Source organism: Phacochoerus africanus, chromosome 1 (genome assembly GCF_016906955.1).
Source record: "Phacochoerus africanus isolate WHEZ1 chromosome 1, ROS_Pafr_v1, whole genome shotgun sequence".
Lineage (NCBI taxonomy): Eukaryota > Metazoa > Chordata > Mammalia > Artiodactyla > Suidae > Phacochoerus > Phacochoerus africanus.
In genome coordinates this window covers 141170142-141191148 of record NC_062544.1, presented here as the reverse complement: position 1 = coordinate 141191148, position 21007 = coordinate 141170142, and the positions used below count along the sequence as shown (strand labels likewise).

The following is a 21007-nucleotide window of genomic DNA, read 5'->3' as shown; positions in this document are numbered from 1 at the left end:
CTTTTTTTTTTTTTTTGTCTTTTTGCCATTTCTTGGGCCGCTCCCGTGGCACATGGAGGGAGGTTCCCAGGCTAGGGGTGGAGTTGGAGCTGTAGCCACCAGCCTACGCCAGAGCCACAGCAACTCAGGATCCGAGCCACGTCTGCAACCTACACCACAGCTCACGACAATGCCAGATCCTTAACCCACTGAGCAAGGCCAGGGATAGAACCTGCAACCTCATTGTTCCTAGTCGGATTCATTAATCACTGTGCCACGACGGGGAACTCCAGAAACTCCTAAATCTTAAAAGGCAAGATGATGGTTAGAAGATGAGTAAGTTCTGGGAATCTAATACACAGCATTGTGATTATAGTCAACAGTGTTGTATTATATCCTTCAAACTTGCTAAGAGACTAGATCTTAAATGTTATCACCATAAAAAAGAATTGGTAATTATGTGACAGGATGGAGGTGTCAGCTAGCACCATGGTGATTATCATATTGCTAAATATAAATGTATTGAATCTCCCCAGTTGTGCACCTTAAACTTAGATAATGTTATATGTCAATTACATCTCAATTGAAAAAAAAAAAAAAGCACAGCGGTAGAAAAGCCTAGATCTAAAAGGTACTGCAGAATGTTACTACTGTTCTGAAAGCAGATACAAAGTTAATATGAGGCACATTTATTTTCTACAACCTTCTCCTATAAAAATATACTCCACAAAATAGTAAACATTAAATATTAAAATCATTTAAAGATGGACTCTACAAAAATTATCATAATAGTAATAAAATTGATTTAAATAGGAAAAATAATAAAAACTAATTTGAAAGGGGGGAAAACCCTTTTTAAGTACCAAAATATCTTTAATCTTCCAGAAGAATCATTCCAAGCGCCTCTGCATCCTGGCAGGAGGTATGCTTGGGTTGAACCATAATGTCTACACTGTTTGATCATTTCTCCTTTATAAATCATCCCTCCTATTATCTCCCTTTATGTGTTGTCATCAGAATGGACAGAACTTGGGTCTGAGATGGCAGAACATATCTGGCAAGATGCTGGTGTGCTTTCTGGAAATAATGCCAGCCCACGTGATGTTGTCACTTTTTTGGGTACAGCCATTTCAGAACAAATGTTCTCTTCTGAGATTTTAAATTGGTTTTTGATGGTCAAATAGTCAAAGAAGCATTCATGAAGAAAAAAGCCACATCATATATACCCCCTTACACAGGGAATATTGTGTGGCAAGATCGTATGTATGTGGAAGAAGAAAAATATTGTGTGGCAAGATCATATGTATGTGGAAGAAGAAGAAAAATAAAGCACCTTGGCAAGTTTTTATGTTTTTAAGCATGTGCAATTTTGGGAACTAAACAAAGTTGGTATAAGTTCTGTGTGCAAGAGTCTTGCATCCTACAAGCACTTTCTCTTGCAGTGTTTAGGAGACTGTGCCACAGTACACCCAGTTTTCTTCACCAGAAACTGTAGTGTCATTTTTTTTTTCTTCCTTTTTAGGGCCGCACCTATGGCATATAGAAGTTCCTGGGCTAGGGGTTGAGTAACAGCTGCAGCTGCTGGCCTGCAGCACAGCCACAGCAAAGCAGGATCCGAGCTGCATCTGCGACCTACAGCATTGCTCTGGCAGCACTGGATCCAAGCCAGATCCGTGACCTATGCTGCAAAGCTTGTGGCAATGCCAGATCCTTAACCCACTGAGTGAGGCCAGGGATCAAACCCACATCCTCATGGCTACTAGTCAGGTTCTTAACCCTCTCAATCACAGTGGGGACTCCGTGCAATGTCATTCTTGACTTCTGTCTCTCATCTCCCACATCTAACCCATCTCCAGGTCCATTCACTACTGTCTAAATTCCTTTTTGAATCTCTTTTTCTCCATCTTCAATAGTCCAAGCTGCATATCTTCCCTGTACAACTATCTCCTAACTCATCCACTTGAATCCTCTCTCAGAACTCCCCTCTGTCCTCCAACCCAAGTCATTTATGCCCATCACAGTCATTTCTTTTTGAAATATAAATAAGATAATGTCCCCATTCTGCTCAGACTCTATGAGAGGCTGTCCATTTACTTTTAGGAAGAATATTATCTTAGCTTGGATTCCTATAACAAAATACAGTAGACTGGGTGGGTTAAGCAACAGACATTTATTTCTTACCCTTCTGGAGGATAAGAAGTCTAAGATGAAGATGCCAGCTGGTTCAGTGTCTGATGAGGTTCTCTTCCTGGCTTTATAGATAGCTGTTGTCTCCCTATGTGTTCAGATGGTCTTTCTGCGGTGTGTGCTAGTAGAGAGGGGGAGATACAGTTAGATATATGGATATAGGGGCAGAGAGAGAAGTGGGGGGGGGGAGAGAAAAAGAGATTCCTCTTATTCTTATTTATTTGTTTGAGGACAGAGCAAGGCATTTATTATAGAAACACCCTCAAACCACATTGGAAAAGATGTGCACAAGGGTGAATGCAACAGAGACCAACCCTGGAGTGGGAACACACATCCCCACCCCTGCCCCCTGAGATTCCTCTTCTTATAAGGGCACTAATCCCATCTTGAGGTTCCCACCCCTTTGACTTCATCTAAACCTAGTTACCGCTCTAAGGGCTCCACTTCCAAACACCATCACACTAGGATGTAAAGTTTTGATGTATGAATTTTGGGGGAGGGCCACATTCAGTCTATAACAAATATAAACCATAACATGATATATAGAGCTTGGCATTCTCAAAAACATGAGACTCAAAAAGATGACACATGGAAATAACACAGCACAGGGCAGCAAGTGGTAAGAGTAAATGGTAAGAGAAATTACATAGGCTAAGGCTTTGTGTGGTTATAGTGTGTCATGTTGTGATCTTCAAAGTGTGGTCCCCAGTTTAGCATTACCAGTATCACCTGGAAACTTTTTTTTTTTTTTGGTCTTTTTGCCTTTTCTAGGGCACATGGAGGTTCCCAGGCTAGGGGTCTAATCAGAGCCATAGCCACCAGCCTACGCGAGAGCCACAAAACTTGGGATCCGAGCCACGTCTGCCTGCAGCCTACACCACAGCTCACAGCAACGCTGGATCCTCAACCCACTGAACAAGGCCAGGGATTGAACCCGCAACCTCGTGGTTCCTAGTCGGATTCGTTAACCACTGCATCACAATGGGAACTCCTCACCTGGAAACTTCTTAGGAATGCAGATTTTTGGGTCCCACTCCAGCTCTCCTAAATCAAAAACTCTGGGATTAGGGCCAAACCATGTGTATTTTAACAAGCCCTTTGTATAATTTTGATGGGTTTTGCAATTTGAGAATACTGGTGTAATGAATGCTGGGGCCTCTGCCCACACCCCCTTGAAGGACAGAAGGAGTTATACCTCTAGCTGCTGAGAGTGCTGTTTGCCTTCTCACCCAAGACCAGACCCCTTTCCCCAGGCAGTCTGCATCCAGTGATTGGTTGATGCAGGAATATAAAGGCTCACTACAACTAGTAGAAGCAGCCCTGAAAGGCCACCTCAACTTGAGAGCTCCTTGTGGGTTGGCTTTGTTGAGATTTTATTACAGTTCAAGTTCTCCTTTGCTAGGTCTGCTTCCATTCCAAGGTGTGTATCCCACCAGCACCCCGTGGTTATCTCCCAGCACTCCAACCTTCCTTTCAGAGTCTCCTCCCCAAGGAACCCAAACACACCTCACAGAAGAAGTGGTACTGGAGTTGAGTCTTTAAAGAAGGATGGGAAAGAAGTCCCTGAGCAATGAAGGGAGGGGTGGAAAGGTTGGAGATGGGAGATGTCCTGAGGGAGGAAAGGAGGATGAGCAGAACTTCCCCTAAGGTGCAATAAGGAATCGGAGAGCTACCTGGAGGGGCTAGATCATAGAATAAGAAGGGAGTATTGGAGTTTTGCTGAACAGGTAGATTGTGGGAGGCATTAAAGTGCTCCAATAAAGAATTTGGCTCTCATTCCAAAGGTAATTTTAGGTTCATCACACAAACATGTATTAGTTCATTCACTCAGCAATACCCATTAAGTGCTAGAAAGATACTGGTGAGCAAAAACAGATCTGGTCCCATTCCTCAAAGAGATTACCATTCAGTAAGGAAGCTAGGCATAAATCAACCACACGAATGACGTTTGCACACACATATCAAATTAACGTGTTTCAAAGACCTGTGAAGTATAGACCATTAGGTTAAGACCATCTCACTCTAATTTTTTCCTCTTACTGACTATAAATCCTTTGAGAATGAAGATTGCTTTTGGTCTTTATTTCTCCAGAATATAGCATAATACAATACAAATGCTTAGAAACATTTGTTGAATTAAATATGAGTTCAGGGACTTGAGCTTACCTAGCACATACTATGTACTTGATAAATGTTTGTGAGCAAATGAATGAATGGCTTGAATAAATAAATGAATAACAGAATTGTTCAGGTGACTGGGTGATTCAACCAGAACTACTTCCTAAGTCTGGTCTTGGTGAATAAAATAAGGGCAAAGTGTCATGTTGTTTATAAAGCTATACTGATTTCATTTTAAGAACTGCTGAGAGATTTTAAGAGATTATATGCTGTCCCTTCCCTATGCCTTCTGATAGGATGGTGATATTACATATTAGTTTCTTATAAAAAATCAATAATTTAGTAGCTAAAATGTTCTTAGTCAAAATTTTGGGAGTAATTTCTATGGGGCAAGTTAGGGTGGTGGGAAGTTCTGGTGTCTGTTGACAATCAAGGATAAGTCTCTGAACCATCCTTCATTTCCACCTTTGAAAGAGTTGATAATGCATTTCAGTGAGTGTACGACTGGGAGTGGCATGGGGAAGAGGTAGGCTGGTTATTGGAGAGGGGAAAGGTTATTTTCAAAAGTTGAGGAAGAGGGAGAAACAGACTGGTAAGTGCGCACACTTCAAAAATAAACAACAAAAACAAACCCATTTTGCCTTGAGGGCAAATATAAGCTCTAATTGAGGGGATTCAGTTATGTTCAAATACAGGAGAAATATGTCTTAGATTTGTTTGGAAGCACTTTTCTGTGTCTATCTACTATGCCCAGATACTTCAAGGTGGTGGCAGATTAGAAAAAGAAGACATTAGTGATCTAAGCGTTGAGGGTGGAGTGTGGGCTGGAGAGAGGAGGACATGGTGAGCAGGGGCTGTGGGACATAGGTGGTTCGCATTAGCAGCATCAGCACTTTGTAACTGGCTGCCCTTATTAAACAGGGAGCACTGAGTATGCCTGGGCCAGATGACTAACGAAAGCAGAGCAGTACACGGCAGGGATGGTGTTGCGGGAGATCAAGTAATTTGTATTTTCCCAGTTCAACCGTGGAGATTTGGTAGTGAGGTCAAGCATGGGCAGGTGACTGGAGGAAGATGAATGACAAGGAGACAGCAAGCTGATGGAAGTGATGGCTAGCCAACTAGCAGCAAACAGAAAACAGGAGAAAGAGGAAGGAAGAATAGACAGGAAAATACTATGGAATATATTGCTGGCTCTCTTGTTATTTAAACTGCCTAGTACAGCATAGGAGATGGACTGTAAGAATCCCGGCAATATCCAAAAAGAAAATACAGAGTACTCTGCAAAGAAGGTAAGGGTAAGAACAATTTAAAGTAAAACCACACGCGCGCGCGCGTGCGTGCGCACACACACATACACACACACCCCTTCTAATGCACCCTGAAGGCAAAGTTAAGCAACCTGCTTCTTTGAGCTTCTTCCAGATGAGGTGGAGAGGTAGGCAGAGGCCTTCTGGTGACCAGGTTGAGAAGTTTGGGCTCCATTTTCAGTGTGATGGGAACCCGTACAAGGGTTTAAGTTGCTGAGGATGCACTGTGGGATGGTGAGGCTGGAGGCAGAGAGGCTGCGGCAGGGAAGAAGTGATGGAAGCATGGCATAGAACAATAATGAGGTAAACAGAAGAGATTTGAGAGATGTGCAGGGCAGGAAACTTATAGGACTTGGTGATCAATTAGTTATGGGGAGAGGGAGGAAGAGTCGTGGATGGCTTGTAGCTTTGGGCAGCGAGGCAAAAAATAATGTCCTTAGGTGAGTAACAATATTTACAAAAATAGAAGGCTTTTTATCATTCCAGGGAAATTCTAAATAGTTACAAAGTAAAAGGGAACTCCAAGGAACTTCTTCAGATCCTGTTTATGATTGGGCTGTGATGAAATGATCAAAGACAGGTATCCTTTTATTTAATTGATTAGCAGACCTCCTTTGGAAACTTATCCTAACATTTCCACATCACTTACTACCAAGAAAAACTTATATTACATGGAATCTAAATGAACCTTGATGTAATCAAAGACTAACATCTGTAATACAATGATAATATTTGTGTGTTCTGTTCTATGTAGCACAGTGTAAACCCAGAAATATGCCTGACTAAAATTAAGATAGTACTTTTTAGCCTAAATAAGTCCATTATTTTATGTGAGTCCCAGAACAGCCTTTCCAGAGAAGCTAGTTCCTTCCCTTGCTTATAAGTGTCAAGGTCATATCAGCCTGGGGGAGAGGCATAGTAATATGTAGAAATATTCCAAAGTTATAAATCAAGTTTACAAAAATATCTTCATTATCACAAGAATGGAAAACATGTGTAAAGGTATGGTTTTTATATGATTGAGGTTGGCAAAATATCAAACACAACTAAACTTTATCCCTGCTCATTCCTGGACATTGAACTGAGCTGGCCATGTTTGGATGAATAATAATATAATGACCTGTGTGATTCATAATGTTTTACATATGCATTCTAAAAAAATCAATTTTTCTTATCTTCCTTTGAGTAAAATCATAAATTGTGCTCTTAGAAACAAGATTTTCACATGGTTGATGTTCTCTTAATAATGATACCAAATGAGACCATCTTTTTTTGCATTAGTGTAGCTCTTTGATAATTTTTTATTAACTTCAAATTGAGAAAGCTTCTCTCTGCTGAAACAGAGCTGAAAATAAACCATGAAATTTACCTACCATGTCTAAACACTGTAATGAGATTATATCTAATGAATTGTTATTACAGAAAAATATGTTAATTTCATGATATAAACTATCACTTATGTTGTCATTTCAACTGTCTCTTAAATGTAATGAGAAGAACCAAGTAGTGTGAAGTAATGTGAAGAACCAATATTAAACTCCTAGACCCACACATCTACAAATTTAAAAGTAGTATGAATTGCTTAATATTGCAAAATACTTCTGTCTCCATGTCCAACTGTAATGAATACTGTGCTAATTTCTGAGTACCTCTGGAACCACAAATTTGAACAGAAAGAGAAGTCAGAAAGTTGATATTCAATTCTACAAGGAAACTTTATTATTTAAGAATTGCATTCATGCCATCTAAAGGGAAGAATCTGACAAATTAATTAGTTCACCTATGTTCTTACCAAACTAAGAGCTCCTACCATTCAAAATCTCGCTGTCCTCTGAAGCAAGGTCCATCTCTGAGATAGTAATGGCCACACACACACAAAAATCATAGCCTTAGGTATGATCATGTTTTGTTTTGAGGACATAAAGCAAGTGGAGAAGCATTTCTCTTGAGACCTGGTAGTGTTTATTCCTGAGCACAATGTTCTGAGTTACAGATCATCAGTTTCCAAGTGAGAGGCATCCATGTCTTCTTTCTTTTTCTTATGACTGCTTTATGGAGATATAATTCACATAACATAAAACTCAACCCCTGAAAGTGGTTTTTAGTATATTAGTAACCCCTAAAAAGAAACTCTGAACCCATTAGCAATCACTTCCTGTACCTGCCTCTCCACCAGCCCCTTGCAACCACTAATCTACTTTATTGTGTCTATGCACTGGCCTATTCTGGACATTGCTTATAAATAGGATCATACAATATAAGGCTGTTTGTGTTTGGGTTCTTTTATTTACCACAATATTTTCAATGTTTATCTGTGTGTGGCATGTGCCAGTGTGTTATTTTTTTTTTTAATAGCTATATAACATTGTGTGCTATGGCTTCCACATTTTGTTTATTCATTCATCAATCAATGGACACTTGGGTTGTGTCTACATTTAGCTCTTGTGAATAATGCCACTATGAATATTTGCATTCAAATTATTCTGGGATGTGTTTTCACTTCCATTGGATTTATACCCAGAAATGCATTAGTGGGACATGTGTTTATTCTATGTATAACGTTTTAAGGAACTAACCAAATGGCTTTACAAATTGTGCAAATTTACAACTCTATTAGCAGTATATGAAGGTTCCAATTTCTTCACATCCTTGTCAACACTTGCAGTTGTTCTTGATTTTGGCTATCTTAGTGCTGCATCATTGTTTAAACCCTTCACAAATGTTAATTCGTTTGATCCTCCCAATCATGCTATATCCAGAAAAGGATATAGCAGAGAGGTTCAGTGTCTTGCTCAACGCCAACATACTGGAGAATGGCAGAGCTTTAGGGAATATGTTATAGGAAGAAAATGCTCTTGAACACTTAAGGGAATAAAAACTTTTTGGGAAGAGTTCCTGTTGTGGCTCAGCGGAAATGAATCCAACTACTATCCATGAGGATGCAGGTTCAATCCCTGGCCTTGCTCAGTGGGTTAAGGATCCAACATTGCTGTGAGCTATGGTGTAGGTCGAAGACGTACACCTTGTCTACATCACAGCTCACAGCAATGTTGGATCCTGCTTTCCTGTGGCTGTGGTTAGACAAGGCTTGGGATCCTGCTTTGCTGTGGCTGTGGTGATATTCAACAGATAAAAAGCTGAGGGAGGAAGGAAAGGGTATCTGCAGAATCAAGCAGTGAGCCACTCCTGTTCCCGCTGACTATTTCCTTACTGCCTCTGAAGTAGCTTAGTTACTAGTTACTTAGAAAGGCCATTTAAAAATGAAGGATACAAGCTGCCTTACAAAAAGAGAAATCAAGTTATAGAGGAAGGCTGGCAGGAAGAAATGATTAGTTTGAAAGAACAATTTGTTCTGTTTTATTTTTTTGGATGCAGAAGTTCCCTGGCCAGGGATCAAAACTGCACCACAGCAGTGACAAGGCCAAATCCTTAACTGCCAGGCCACTAGGGAACTCCAAATTTGTTTTTAGACATTGCACATGTGTAGTTTGGGGCATTTTATGTGTACTCTGGTATAATCTATTCACATGGAACCATTCCTGATAATAGTGTATGAATTCACAAACCCTAGTATAGTTGTTATTTTAACAGTTTTATTGAGATAGAATTTACATACATTTCATTCACTTGAAATGTACAACTATCCTTCTGATATCAGACAGGAATAGAGTGTTATATGTAATAATAGGTCCCTATTATATAACTTTTAAAGCAGTGTCCTGGTGGTAGGGTTTAAATATATTAGAAAAGAAAGTATAGGACCCATGTAATTATTTTAGTTTTAAAAAGTCTAATAAACCTCCATGGTAGCATCATTTTTGTACCACTCTTGCTTTAGGGAGGAAGTTAGAGATGTTTGCCTTTCCAGAAGTTTAAATGTAATTGTAAGACTCCCATCCCCTTTGGTAGTGTTGACGGGGTTATTTTCATGTTGTTTACAGGGTTATTTTCATGTTATTTACATGAAGTGAGGCTGTTTGAAATTTTGAAGCGTAACTTCACAAGGCTTGGAAGATAGCCAAGTATACAGTAAAAATTTTACAATTTGTTTCCTTTTAACAATTTGTTTCCTTTTGGTTATACACATGGAAGCCATTCTCATGGTTATATTTTTCACTGTCAGTGGTAATCATTAGGGTTTTAGCAAGTGATAATCAATCATGTCTCTTTTTTTGATTTGCTTAGAAACAAATGAGAAATTAAATGCAGGCATCAGAAAGAAATGAAAATATCAGCTTTATTCTGGATAAAATTGATTGGAAAGCAAGGCTTAGGTAGCCATAAAGGTTTCCTTGGATCACTGATTAGATTTGGTGCTAGTACTAGAAAATTCACAACAACAGTGGTCTACATGATGCAGAGACTGTTTCTCTTCTCTAATAGTCCAGAACTGTCAGATCAGAGAGTTCCACAGTTTACAGCACACAGACTCCTTTCAATATTGTTGGCTGTGTGTGGCTTCCTTTTCCAAGGTCATTTTGGGTCTAGAATGGATGATTCAGTACCAGTTATTTTGTATACACTCCAGCCAAGAAGAAAAAGAAGGGGATAAGGGAAAAGTGTCTCCAGAAGACACTGTTTCCCCTTATATCCCACTAGCTACAACTTAGTCACTTCGCCACAAAGTTGGGTATTCTGGGCCATCATGTACCCATCTAAAAACTCAGAATTCTCTGCTCCAAAGGGTGAGAGAACACTGCTGGACAATCTGTATCTCTGCCACATTCCTGAGTTAAACTGCTGCAGCTGGGCAGCAGCAGAAGCCAGACCACCACTGGCTTCCCCTGCAGTGAGGGGCAAGCTGCCTGCCACAGAGTAGACTCACCTGGAGGGTGAATTGCTTGAAAGGGGGCAATCCGGAAAGGGCTGAGCCAGACATACTTGGCTCCTTCTCATTCTCTTCCACTGAGAGGCCAGACATGTTTCTCCTGTACTTTTCCTTCCTCTCTTGTGTTTGGTTTTTCTAGGGGGCAGTACAGTGAACTGTCATAAGGCAGGAATGTGGCACAAGATTTGGCACCACAATAACAAGATTTCCTTAATTTCTTGTTGTCTAGCCTTTCTTTGTCTTCACTATCTGCTGGATTAAGAAATCTTCCTGAATAATCGTAAGACAGTTCTTCTCCTGGCAGAATGTCTTTGGCTGCAAAAAGTGCCAACTTCGGTACCATTGAGTCAATTCGGACAGGAATCATCAATAGGTTTGGCTCACAAGAATGGTTAAGGAATCTTCCAATATTTCCTATATAGGCAGGATCAACAAACGTCTCTATTACCTGCCCATTATAAACATGCTCCCTGATGGCTATAATGTAATTTGAATCATGTGTGGTTTGTAACTGAATTCTTCTCTGAACTTCAGAGACTCCTAAAACCTCGCCGGCATATTCACAGACGAACCGTCCTTTTGGTATGAAGTCCAGGGTACGAAGTCCCCAGCCTTTGTGATCTGTCTTGAACACCTGGAGGTGGAAGTGCAGACCCCGCTGGACCACTCGGTTCCTGCAGTGGTCACTGCACCGACACAGGGCGTTGCATTCAAAAACTGGCTCAGCACACTTTGCTCCGGATCCTATATCTCTGAGGCACAAATTATCATCATAGTTCTTCTCACGACGCAGACAGGAGCAAGTACCAGGGAGGCAGGGAGTTTTAAGACAAATACATCCGGGAAAGGTTATTTGAGAGGGATCAATGTCTGCTCCAGGCCCAGCTACATGATCAGGAGTATACTGCAAAAATTGGAAATACGGTAAGTCAGCAGGTCCTGCCTATGTTTCATGTGTATTTCAAGCAGCTTTTTTTTTTGGCGGAGGGTGGTTGGGGGGGGGGGACTGTGTGCACGGCACATGGAAGTTTCCAGGCCAGGGAGTGTTCCAGGGCCGGGGATCAAACTCTCACCAGAGCATCAACCCAAGCCAGTGGCAACACCAGATCCTTAACCTGCTACACCACAAGGGAACTCCTGTATTTTAAGCAACTTTTGGCTGAGACACTTCCTAATTCCATCAAAGAGAATAAAACAAAAATGACAAAATATAGTCAATTAAAATGTTGCCTTAAGGAGTTCCCGTCGTGGTGCAGTGGTTAACGAATTCAACTAGGAAACATGAGGTTGCGGGTTCAGTCCCTGGCCTTGCTCAGTGGGTTAAGGACCTGGCATTGAGGTGAGCTGTGGTGTAGGTTTCAGATGTGGCTCGGATCCAGTATTGCTGTGGTTCTGGTGTAGGCCAGCAGCTAAAGCTCCGATTAGACCCCTAGCCTGGGAATCTCCATATGCCGTGGGAAGCGGCCCTGGAAAAGGCAAAAAAGAAAAAAAAAAAATGTTGCCTTAAAACATCGCTTTCCAATTTAAAAAACAAGGTTAATTCTTATATTTAAAATTTGGTGGTTTCTTTTTAGTTATAGAAATAACACTAGAAAAATTTATTTTTCTATTATGAGACATTGAAAATTTTATAACTCATTTTGTTTCCTTCTTAGCTTTAGATGTCAAGAAAATCAGTGCTGAATTTAGCTTCTGAATACAGTTATGTGCTTACTTCTTGGCTTTTGATCTCTTTTACATTTATCTCATAATACAAATGCAAATATATATTCTTATTGTGAGTCACCTCAGATCCTTTCTGGGGATAAGAAAGTCATAAATGATAAATCAATGAAAAATGGCCTTTGGGAGAGAGACTTCTATTGATTTTTTTTAAAGAGTTTAAATTTGAAGATTATCTAAATTCTTATTCTCTCATGTTTTTACAAAACGCTCTTACCTTATACTTTGATTTGAGTCTTCAAAATGTTAAAAGCAGAAATTTGGAAAAAAAATTGCAGACAGGAGTCCAAAAATTGTACTTGTTATATAGTATTAATAGATATTTAAATTTATTATAAGCATTGAGAACTTTGTCTAGATACTCATGTTGCAACAGAACAAAGGGTGGGAGAAAAAATGTAATTGTAATGTATACATGTAAGGATAACTTGACCCCCTTGCTGTACAGTGGGAAAATAAAAAAATTAAAAAAAAAGTAAATTTATTATAGATACATTATATACATATAAAGAAATCTTGCTCTTATTAAATGAGAAAAGGATAATATTGAGAAAGTTTCTCAGTCTTTTAGAAGTACCTGTGTTTTTAAGATGTTACATTTATAAAATGTTATGAATAATAAGTCCTATGTCTAAAATCTCTATGTGAAGCCTGACCGCTGGTTATTTTTTCACTAACAGAATGAAGCATAGTCTTAGATCCTAAAGATTAAAGTATATCTCATGAGCCCAGTGCATTTCTTTATGTATAGAATAATTCTTGGTTATATGGAACCTAATATATTTATTTTACTTACTTTATTCCAAAAAAGATTTAATGAGGCTTACAAAGAAGTAAGATAAATGAACAATAGGTAAGACGAAGGGAAAAATAAGATCAAACTAGTTCAGTGAGCTTAGATACACTAATTGTATAGCAGAAGGAGATTTGGCTGCCTGAGAGCGACACCTTAAAGAGTTTAACATGATTAGATGTAGGGCTTGCACTGACCGCAAAAAACCAGTCTCACTCTTCAGAATCATCGACTTTTTCCATTATGGAGACAGGGGAGAAATTTCACCAGTGAGTCTGTCTAAACCATTCTTTTCCAGTGAACAGTTTCATAGACTGTTTTTCATTTCATTCATTTCTGACCCTCAATAAAGGTTGTTGGCATGCTGCCACAGCAAGTCAGTGAGAATAGTCTGCAAGAGACCAGTCACATCGCCTTTAATTCAGGGACAGATTTTAGTGTATCTGGAGGCAAGTTTGAGCCACAGATCTTTTTCAGTCAATTCTCCATTAATATTGTGTCTTCTGGTCAAACTTTGGAGAAAGTATTGAATAGTATGTAGTTATACTTCCTGTGGAGGCCTCAGTGGAGCTATGCAGTTATGTGCAAAATCCTATACTTTAAAAAACAATGAGCTGGAGGAAAGGATTGACATCCTCTTGCGAAAGATGAGGATGGAGTGGGCGTACCTGCGGGGGAAGGCCAGTACTGCTAAGTGATTTGAGGGTGGAGAGCGGAAATAGCTTTTCTTGTTTGTGTCAGTTCTTACAGTTTTAGCTTAGCAAAGATGTCCTAAGTATAAAGGATGGCTTAGAAAAAGATGCCCAATCAGTCAAATTCACTGACTGCTGTCTTATACAGAATCTATTTCCAGACTTTAAGAGTCAACTTTGACAACCCCTAGCCTGGGAACCTCCATATGCCGCGGGAGCGGCCCAAGAAATAGCAACAACAACAATAACAACAACAACAACAACAAGACAAAAGACAAAAAAAAAAGTCAACTTTGAAATGGTTACTGAGACATCTTAAGTGCTTATAAAATGAAGATTTTACTATCACTTTGTTAAACTTTTCATGAAGAATTCTCTTCAATTGATTTGTTCTTAAAGGTGCACATATTTTTAATAAAGTACTATTGAAATCACTAAACTCTAAGGTGATTTTTTTTTTTTTTGACACAGAATCAAGTCTAACTTACTGCAGTTGTCTAACCAGAAAAGCATATATTCCTTGCTGAACTTATTTGTATGTGAATAAGTACTTTTTGGAAAAAATGCTATTTTCTGCTTCTTTTACCTATACATTTGAAATAAGACTGAGGAGAATCTAGTGATACATTTAAAAAAATTCTACAACTTAAACTTTTTGCAGAATCTAAGATCCTTTAGATACTTAGATTACTGATGGTAGCTGAGACTCCAAATGAGCTGCGGACACCTTCCAAAGGATGTAGAGACTTCTGGATAAACCTCCTGTTTTTTTTTTTTGTTTTTGTTTTTCTTTTTAGTGCTGCATCTGAGGTATATGGAAGTTCCCAGGCTAGGGGTTGAATTGGAGCTGCAGCTGCCACCCTATGCCACAGCTACAGCAATGCATGATCCAAGCCGTGTCTGTGGCCTACACCACAGCTCATGGCAATGCCGGATCCTTGACCTGCTGAGTGGGGCTAGGAATTGAACCCACATCCTCATGGATACTAGTTGGGTTTGCTACCGCTGAGCCACAATGGGAACTCCTAGATAAACTTCCTTTTTAAAGAGAGGTTTTTTTTTTTTTCCCTTGATGGAGGTAATCATTGACCCTGATAGCAATAATAATCATAAATCATTTTATCTTCATATGTTTCCATTTTCTCCTCTATACCATTTCAGAAAGACATTTTGCCTGATTTAGAAAAATGGCTAAACTAAAAAATAGTCTTTTGAAAACTGTTCTAATTTAACATCTTTATTTAATTATCCATCTTTTCAGCTAACTACATATTGAAAAGTTATTTATTCTTTTCAGAAATAATCTGATGTCACTGACCTGACACTTTATTCAGATTTTGATATGCCATGCAAACTTAAAATCTGAGTATCAGAAAGCTAATGTTAAGTGTGTTACAAACTGGGAATCAGTTGACATGAGTTTAAATGCTCCCAAAGTGTAACACTCTATCCACAGTCTGTACCATACTGCCTGGTACAAAGCCCAGGACCAAACTCATCTAAAAAGGTGTTACCCTGAGGTTTTTTTGTGCTTACCCTAAGCCAAGGAGAGATCAAACCCTGGAGCTATGTTTTTATTTACGTGGCATCCATTCTTTTTCTTCCAATAAAAGCATCCTGAGTCTTTCCAGGGGAATCCTTCTTACTCTTGTCTTAATAGTTTGGGTAGGGGTCCAGGATGGGCAGGGACCTTAGCCTGGCTAATCAGAACTCACACTTTTCAATAGTACTTGGTTCATGGTTGGGCACAAGACGTAAGCCAGATCAATGAACTATAATTCTGGGACTCCCGCTGAAATGATCAGAAAGGAGGCACTCTTTTTCCACTGGGGCTGCTAAATTATAGAGTATGCACTAGGTGCTCCCAAATTCTGCCACACACATAAGACCTACTGAATGTGTGGCCAACCACAGGGAACAGGAGCAGGGGTGGGAATTGGGGAGGTGGTCGAGAGAAATATCTGATGACATCTTGAGAGTTCTTGGATTCATACAGGCCTATAGTTACTGCTCCTGGATTTTGTTGTTAATGTGAGATAGTTCCTTCTCTTTATTGCCTGAGTCAGTTTGTGTTATATTTATGTTTCTTGCAAACAAATGAGTCTTGACTGATATACCCAGAGTGGAAGCTGAAAATAGTTCCAGGAAGTCACTGGAAAATTTAGTTAAAGGTATAAATGGCTAATGAATGATTAGTGAGGTCTCCAATGGGGAGGTGAAAACTGGAGCAAAATGTGCAGGAGGCCAGCCAGGAAAATTGTGATTGTGGGCTTGGAACACTGGGCAATCAGTGGATAAGGTCTTAATGCGGAACATGGAATGTCCTAGAGGAGACACAACACTGTGACTTACAGCAAGTGACTTGCTAAGCTTTGGGCTATGAACTATAAAACTGGGATAATACTTGTATCTGAGGCGGTAAGGTTCTCAAGAGATTTAATTAACACTACTCTGTGTCAGCCACTTCATACTTTTAAAATATTGACTTCCTATAAATTCTTTTAAATATTATTTCTAGATTTTATATTTAAAACCATATATTTCTGGTACAATTACTTAAGCTCTTTAAACATTCCTTTTCATCTGTCTATCTCACAGCTTGCTGTGAAGGAAATAAATGTGAGAAACCACATAAGACGCTTACTCAAATGGCTGGTACATAAGTGTTGAACTTGAATTATGCAGGCTACCTAGTCAGGTGGTAAGAAAAAGGTTCTGGAGTTAAATGTACCAGGTTTAAACATACTCAAACCAAAATTGTGTTTGAGAAACCATATGATTATATTCCTACCTCCCTTACTTATCCACCTTGAGGGGGGAAACCAAAAGCTGACCCAGCAGTCGGCTTCGTTCATCTGTAAATACTGCTTTTATTGTCTACTGTACGCATATGCTGGGATTTAGAAAGGGCCATTCAGAAAAATACGAAAAAGGACAGGAACTTTATCATTTTTTGGTTGTCATAACATAAGCCTTAATTTTCCTGGTATGTATCAAAGTGCAAAACTGATCATGCAAGAGCTGGGAATAAATACAAAATGATCAGTGTAAAATGCACTAGAAACCAGATCCTTTAAGAAATGGGTGGAGATTTCACATTTTTTGACAGAAAAGTTAAGAGAAAATTTTTATAAACAATGATCACCCAAGAAATCAAAACACAATCAGAAGACAGAATGTTGAATAGCAAATATACCTCACTGGCTATCCCCATACACATTTAATTTTTCCCTTCTCTGAACCAGACCTGCATTTACTAATAGCATGAACTTTGGGATCTAAGTGGCAGGCTGTATGTAGAGCTCTCTAGTTCTATGAAATGTGTAGGCTCACTTTTCTAACAAGTGTATGTTTCAAGGAAAGGCACAGTCATGAGGTCTAGGGTGTGAGATAGTGATGGGGGTTTGGTTCCTATCCACAGTACTGGGCACAAAGCGAGCAGCTCGGGAAATACAATTTGATTGCTTAACTGCAGCTCCTAATAACTTTTGACTGGAAGACAGACTTTTCCAAGTCACATTGTGTATCAAAGCCCCAGAAACTGAAACATGACACCGCATAATATTCTAGGCTTAAAACCTAGGCCTTGATTCTGAATTTTAAGGAAGGGCTGTGAAAAATCTTCATTCCTTTTTTGGTTGTTTTGAAACACCAGCTACAAGAATCTTTATACTTGGCCTCTAGCCCCTTAAGTTTGTTTTTGCTCCAGGCAGCTATTAAGAGACTATGAGCCAGATAATTCTTGTCAAGGCCAAGTTGAGATCTTAAAAAGGATATTGGAAGCTGGTTTCAGAAACCTGAAAAATGTCTAGATCCAACTCTTAGTTCAAGAAAATCAATTAGTTTATTTTTTCTTTGGCTTTCGACACTGATAGCATTATGATGTGCTTGTTTCCAATCTGAACATTTATTTGAATGTTCTTTTTGCCTTTTCACACAGTACCCCAAAGCAATTTAGACACAAAGTTATTTTTACCTTGAGTTTTTCATGGTTTAATTCTTATGTGGCATATGCCGGTGAAGGCAGGGTTTGGGGCCAGCAAGCTATTTTGAACTTCTGTAAGACTGGTTTTGTGCTCTGTGAATATATGGAAGGAAACTAGTTGAAGGCTTGCCATTTAAATGTTTCAAGCATGTTTTATCTCCTTGGTAAGACTATAAGATCCTTAAGGAAGGGATCTTGTCTTCTATCTGTAACTCTTAAGTCTACCCAGAGCTGTGCATACAGCCAGGAAGCTAGAATAGTGTGGGAGTAAGTCTTAGTCTCCTGATTTTCAGTGATGGCAATCTACTATAGGTATAAGGATCAATCACAAGACTTCATGGCAGGAACTGTATTGCCATCATTTTATCTTCTAAGCCTAGCTTGACATGGTGCCAGGTGCATTATAGGCACTCAATTATTTTCTGAAGAAAGAAAACATGTCAGTGTTTTTCACCAGGGCTTCATCAATGTCTGGTATTGAATAAGCTTTTAGAGGTCAGTGTTTAATATGCCACTAGCCAACTATATTATTAATACAAACTGCCTAATGTAGTTGGAGGAAAAATAACCATTTCTGGCATTACTATCATGCTCTGTTCTTTGGAAGCTGCTATTGAATCTACTGTCTTACTTGATTCTTATAACAACCATAGGAAAGACAGAGCTCAGTACTGACAATGTATGTGACAAGGGCTATAAATTTTTAATTATTTTCATTGTGCAGATGAAGAAACTCAGGCTCTGAAAAGTGGCTAAGATGGCTAAGCTTTGAACCTAGCTCTCTTACCTCCAAGTCTAGGGTTCTTTCCACTCCAACATCCTTGTTTGTTTTTTTTTTTTTTTTTTTGTCATTCCTTGTTCCTTAAGCTACATAAAGGCCAAGCTCAAAGGGGTGACAGTGCTGGAGCAGAGAGTGCTTTGAGGTAATAAAAGTAGTGAACACTGAGTTCTTTCAGCAAACCAGGACCTGGTTGTAATTCTTAAAGCAATCTGGAGAGAGGTATTATTATTTTAACAGCTCACGGGAGGAATCTAAGGCTTAGCTCAGCCTAGTTTATATTTACCAAACAGCTCACAGCATAAGGGAACCTCAACTAAGTCTGCCTCTAAGGGCTACGTTTTTAAACATGACACTAGGCTACGATCTGTTGATAGGCCCGATGCCTCATCTTACAGACAATACACCTGCGACCAGAGAGGCAAGTAAATTTGCCCTGGATGTTTCAGCGAGTTCTGGGGACAGAACCAAGACAAAAATACAGGTTCTCATGGCTCTTTGCAAGTAACCTCAGGAAACCTCAGGTTTTGCCTTCAGAGAATTACTAGACTATGGGCCTCCAAGACTCTCTTAAGCTCATTGCCAGGGTTAAGAGAAAAAGGCCGAAACCTGTGAATTTAAGATCTATTCCTGCGCGCAGGCAGCTCTGCGATCGGGTAAGAAAAAAGGTCAAGAAATTGGAGAGACAGCGATAAACATGATATTCATCCACTGAAATAGGACCACAGGCAGTAACTGCGCACCTAGCCACCTAACGCGCTGCCCAACCTTTCTCACGCTATCTGAACCGGCGCTAACCCCACCCCCCAAGGCTGCGCACGCAGCTCTCGCGAGCTCCCATCCCCGCCCTCTACAAAAAAGTGCCAACCGGCTCTTGGGGGTCGGGGGGCACCGGGCTCAGCCTTCTAGCTGCCCAGGCCCCGCCCTAGACCCTACCCCGTACCTGGAAAGGCTCTGGCCCCGCCCCTGACGGCCAAACGCTCACAGGCAAATTCTCCAGGCCGCGGGCCACGTCCGGCCGCTCCATCAGGGCTTCAGGTACCTCCCCGGACTCTGCCATCCCGAAAGGCCACTTCACATCTCGGGGGCACGTTCTGACCCGACTCAGCGCGCCCACTGTCCATCTAGACTGTCTTGCGCCTCGCAGAGGAAGCTGGGAGTTGGGTGCGGGGGCCACATTGCCTCATGGGAGTCGTAGTTCTCTCCTGTTACCACTGGCCTGTGGGGGCGTCTCCTCCCTTGACCCTCAGCTTCCCTTGACTTTTTGGTCTGGCTTGCTTTTTGTTTTGGGCCAGACGCAGTACCAATAATACAAAACCTTATAAGGTACAGAGGAAACTTTGGGAGCGCGGAAGAAGTGCTTGGCTTTTTCATGTGAGCTCAGGGAGGGCGTAGAGGAGCGGTGGTTTGACCGGGTGTCCGAGGGCTTGGAGGTTTGCTGCCGTGGGGTAGGGGCGCGCCCTAAGCTCAGGGGGGTGGTACTCCTGGGTCTGAGGTTCTGGAAGTTGAGGGCCAGTTGCGGGGCGTGAGATATGGTTTGCTATAGGGGCGGAATAGCCTGACCGGGCGTCAAGAGGCTGTGTGGGGTCCGCGCACTCCCTGACTAGGATTTCTGTTCCCTCTCTGCAACCCCCTGCTCTGAGGAAGGAAACCAATCCTTGGCCCGCAGAGGGTTCTGGTAATTTCGAAATTGCTCAGTTCGGTGGAATGTTATCAACCTTCCCAAAGCTCTGTGACCCGGTTGTTGTGACGCCTCCACGTGAAAGCCTCTCAGCGCAGCCAGTCTGGCCCCTGTCCTAGGTGCGCTTGCGGTGCATACCAGCCGTCTCGCTCTCTTGTCCTTTTCCTGCCTTACTCTGGCATGGGGGCGGGTGTCATTCGGGTTTCTGCCCCGGGTCCCATTCTCACCTCCACTGGGCATCCTCAGTAATACCATCTACTCTTCCGCTTCAAATATCTTGTAAAGTACTAGGCTCCAGCCCAGACGGGAGATGGAGATCTGGTTTTGGATATCCAATCAATTATTGGACATTTCTGTTTTCTGTCTTATCTGAAGCTCGGGATCACAATGACCTGAGTTAATTTATTCGTCTGTGAATTTTCCTTTTCTTCATTTAAACTGGGAGAATAATCTGTCTATAATCTGCAGAGCTACTTGAAAGCAACACACGGAAGCATTTTCTTGAAACCCTTTCTCTCCTTAGAACGCCATGGCTAAGAATTTCCTGGCCAAATCTTGATTTTACTTTCATAATGTTTTTCATTTGCATTTCTTTTTAGGCTCTCATTTCTGGCTTGCACTCTTGGAGTGATTTCTACTCCCCAAACCCCCAATCTAATGTTCTCCATATCCCTAAATCACCTTACTGCTGGTTCTACAATGATCTTTGGAGCATACATATCCAATTATTATATCCTGCTGCTTAAGATCCTTTGTTTGCTCCTTGTTTATCTCAAAGTCTACCTATATTCTGGCTTATCAGGTCTGGAAGATCCAGCACCTACCTTTCTCTTCCTTCCTTCCTCCCTCCTCCCTTCTTCCCTTCCTTTCACTGCACTGGTGGCATGTGGAAATTCTGAGGCCAGAGATTAAACCCGCATCACGGCAATGACCC

The 21007-nt window shown here is 40.7% G+C and overlaps 1 protein-coding gene across 3 annotated transcripts; it reads right to left on the bottom strand.

Moving 5' to 3' along the window:
- Positions 1 to 2130: 2130 nt before the first annotated feature.
- LOC125127011 (histone-lysine N-methyltransferase SETMAR) lies at positions 2131 to 19565 on the bottom strand. Of its 3 annotated transcripts, none has more exons than XR_007134844.1 (3): positions 19336 to 19565; positions 10420 to 11326; positions 2131 to 2287 (listed from the first exon to the last, which is right to left on the bottom strand). XR_007134844.1 is itself a non-coding variant. In XM_047779481.1 (3 exons), exons 1-3 carry the CDS (start codon positions 19450 to 19452, stop codon positions 10327 to 10329), a joined length of 1080 nt encoding a protein of 359 aa, XP_047635437.1. In that variant the 5' UTR covers positions 19453 to 19562; the 3' UTR covers positions 9814 to 10326. The 3 variants fall into 3 exon arrangements, 2 of the variants coding, with proteins under 2 accessions (XP_047635437.1, XP_047635425.1); XM_047779481.1 differs by lacking the exon at positions 2131 to 2287 and having other exon boundaries at positions 9814 to 10491; positions 10529 to 11326; positions 19336 to 19562; XM_047779469.1 differs by lacking the exon at positions 2131 to 2287 and having other exon boundaries at positions 9814 to 11326.
- Between the last annotated feature and the right edge of the window lie 1442 nt (positions 19566 to 21007).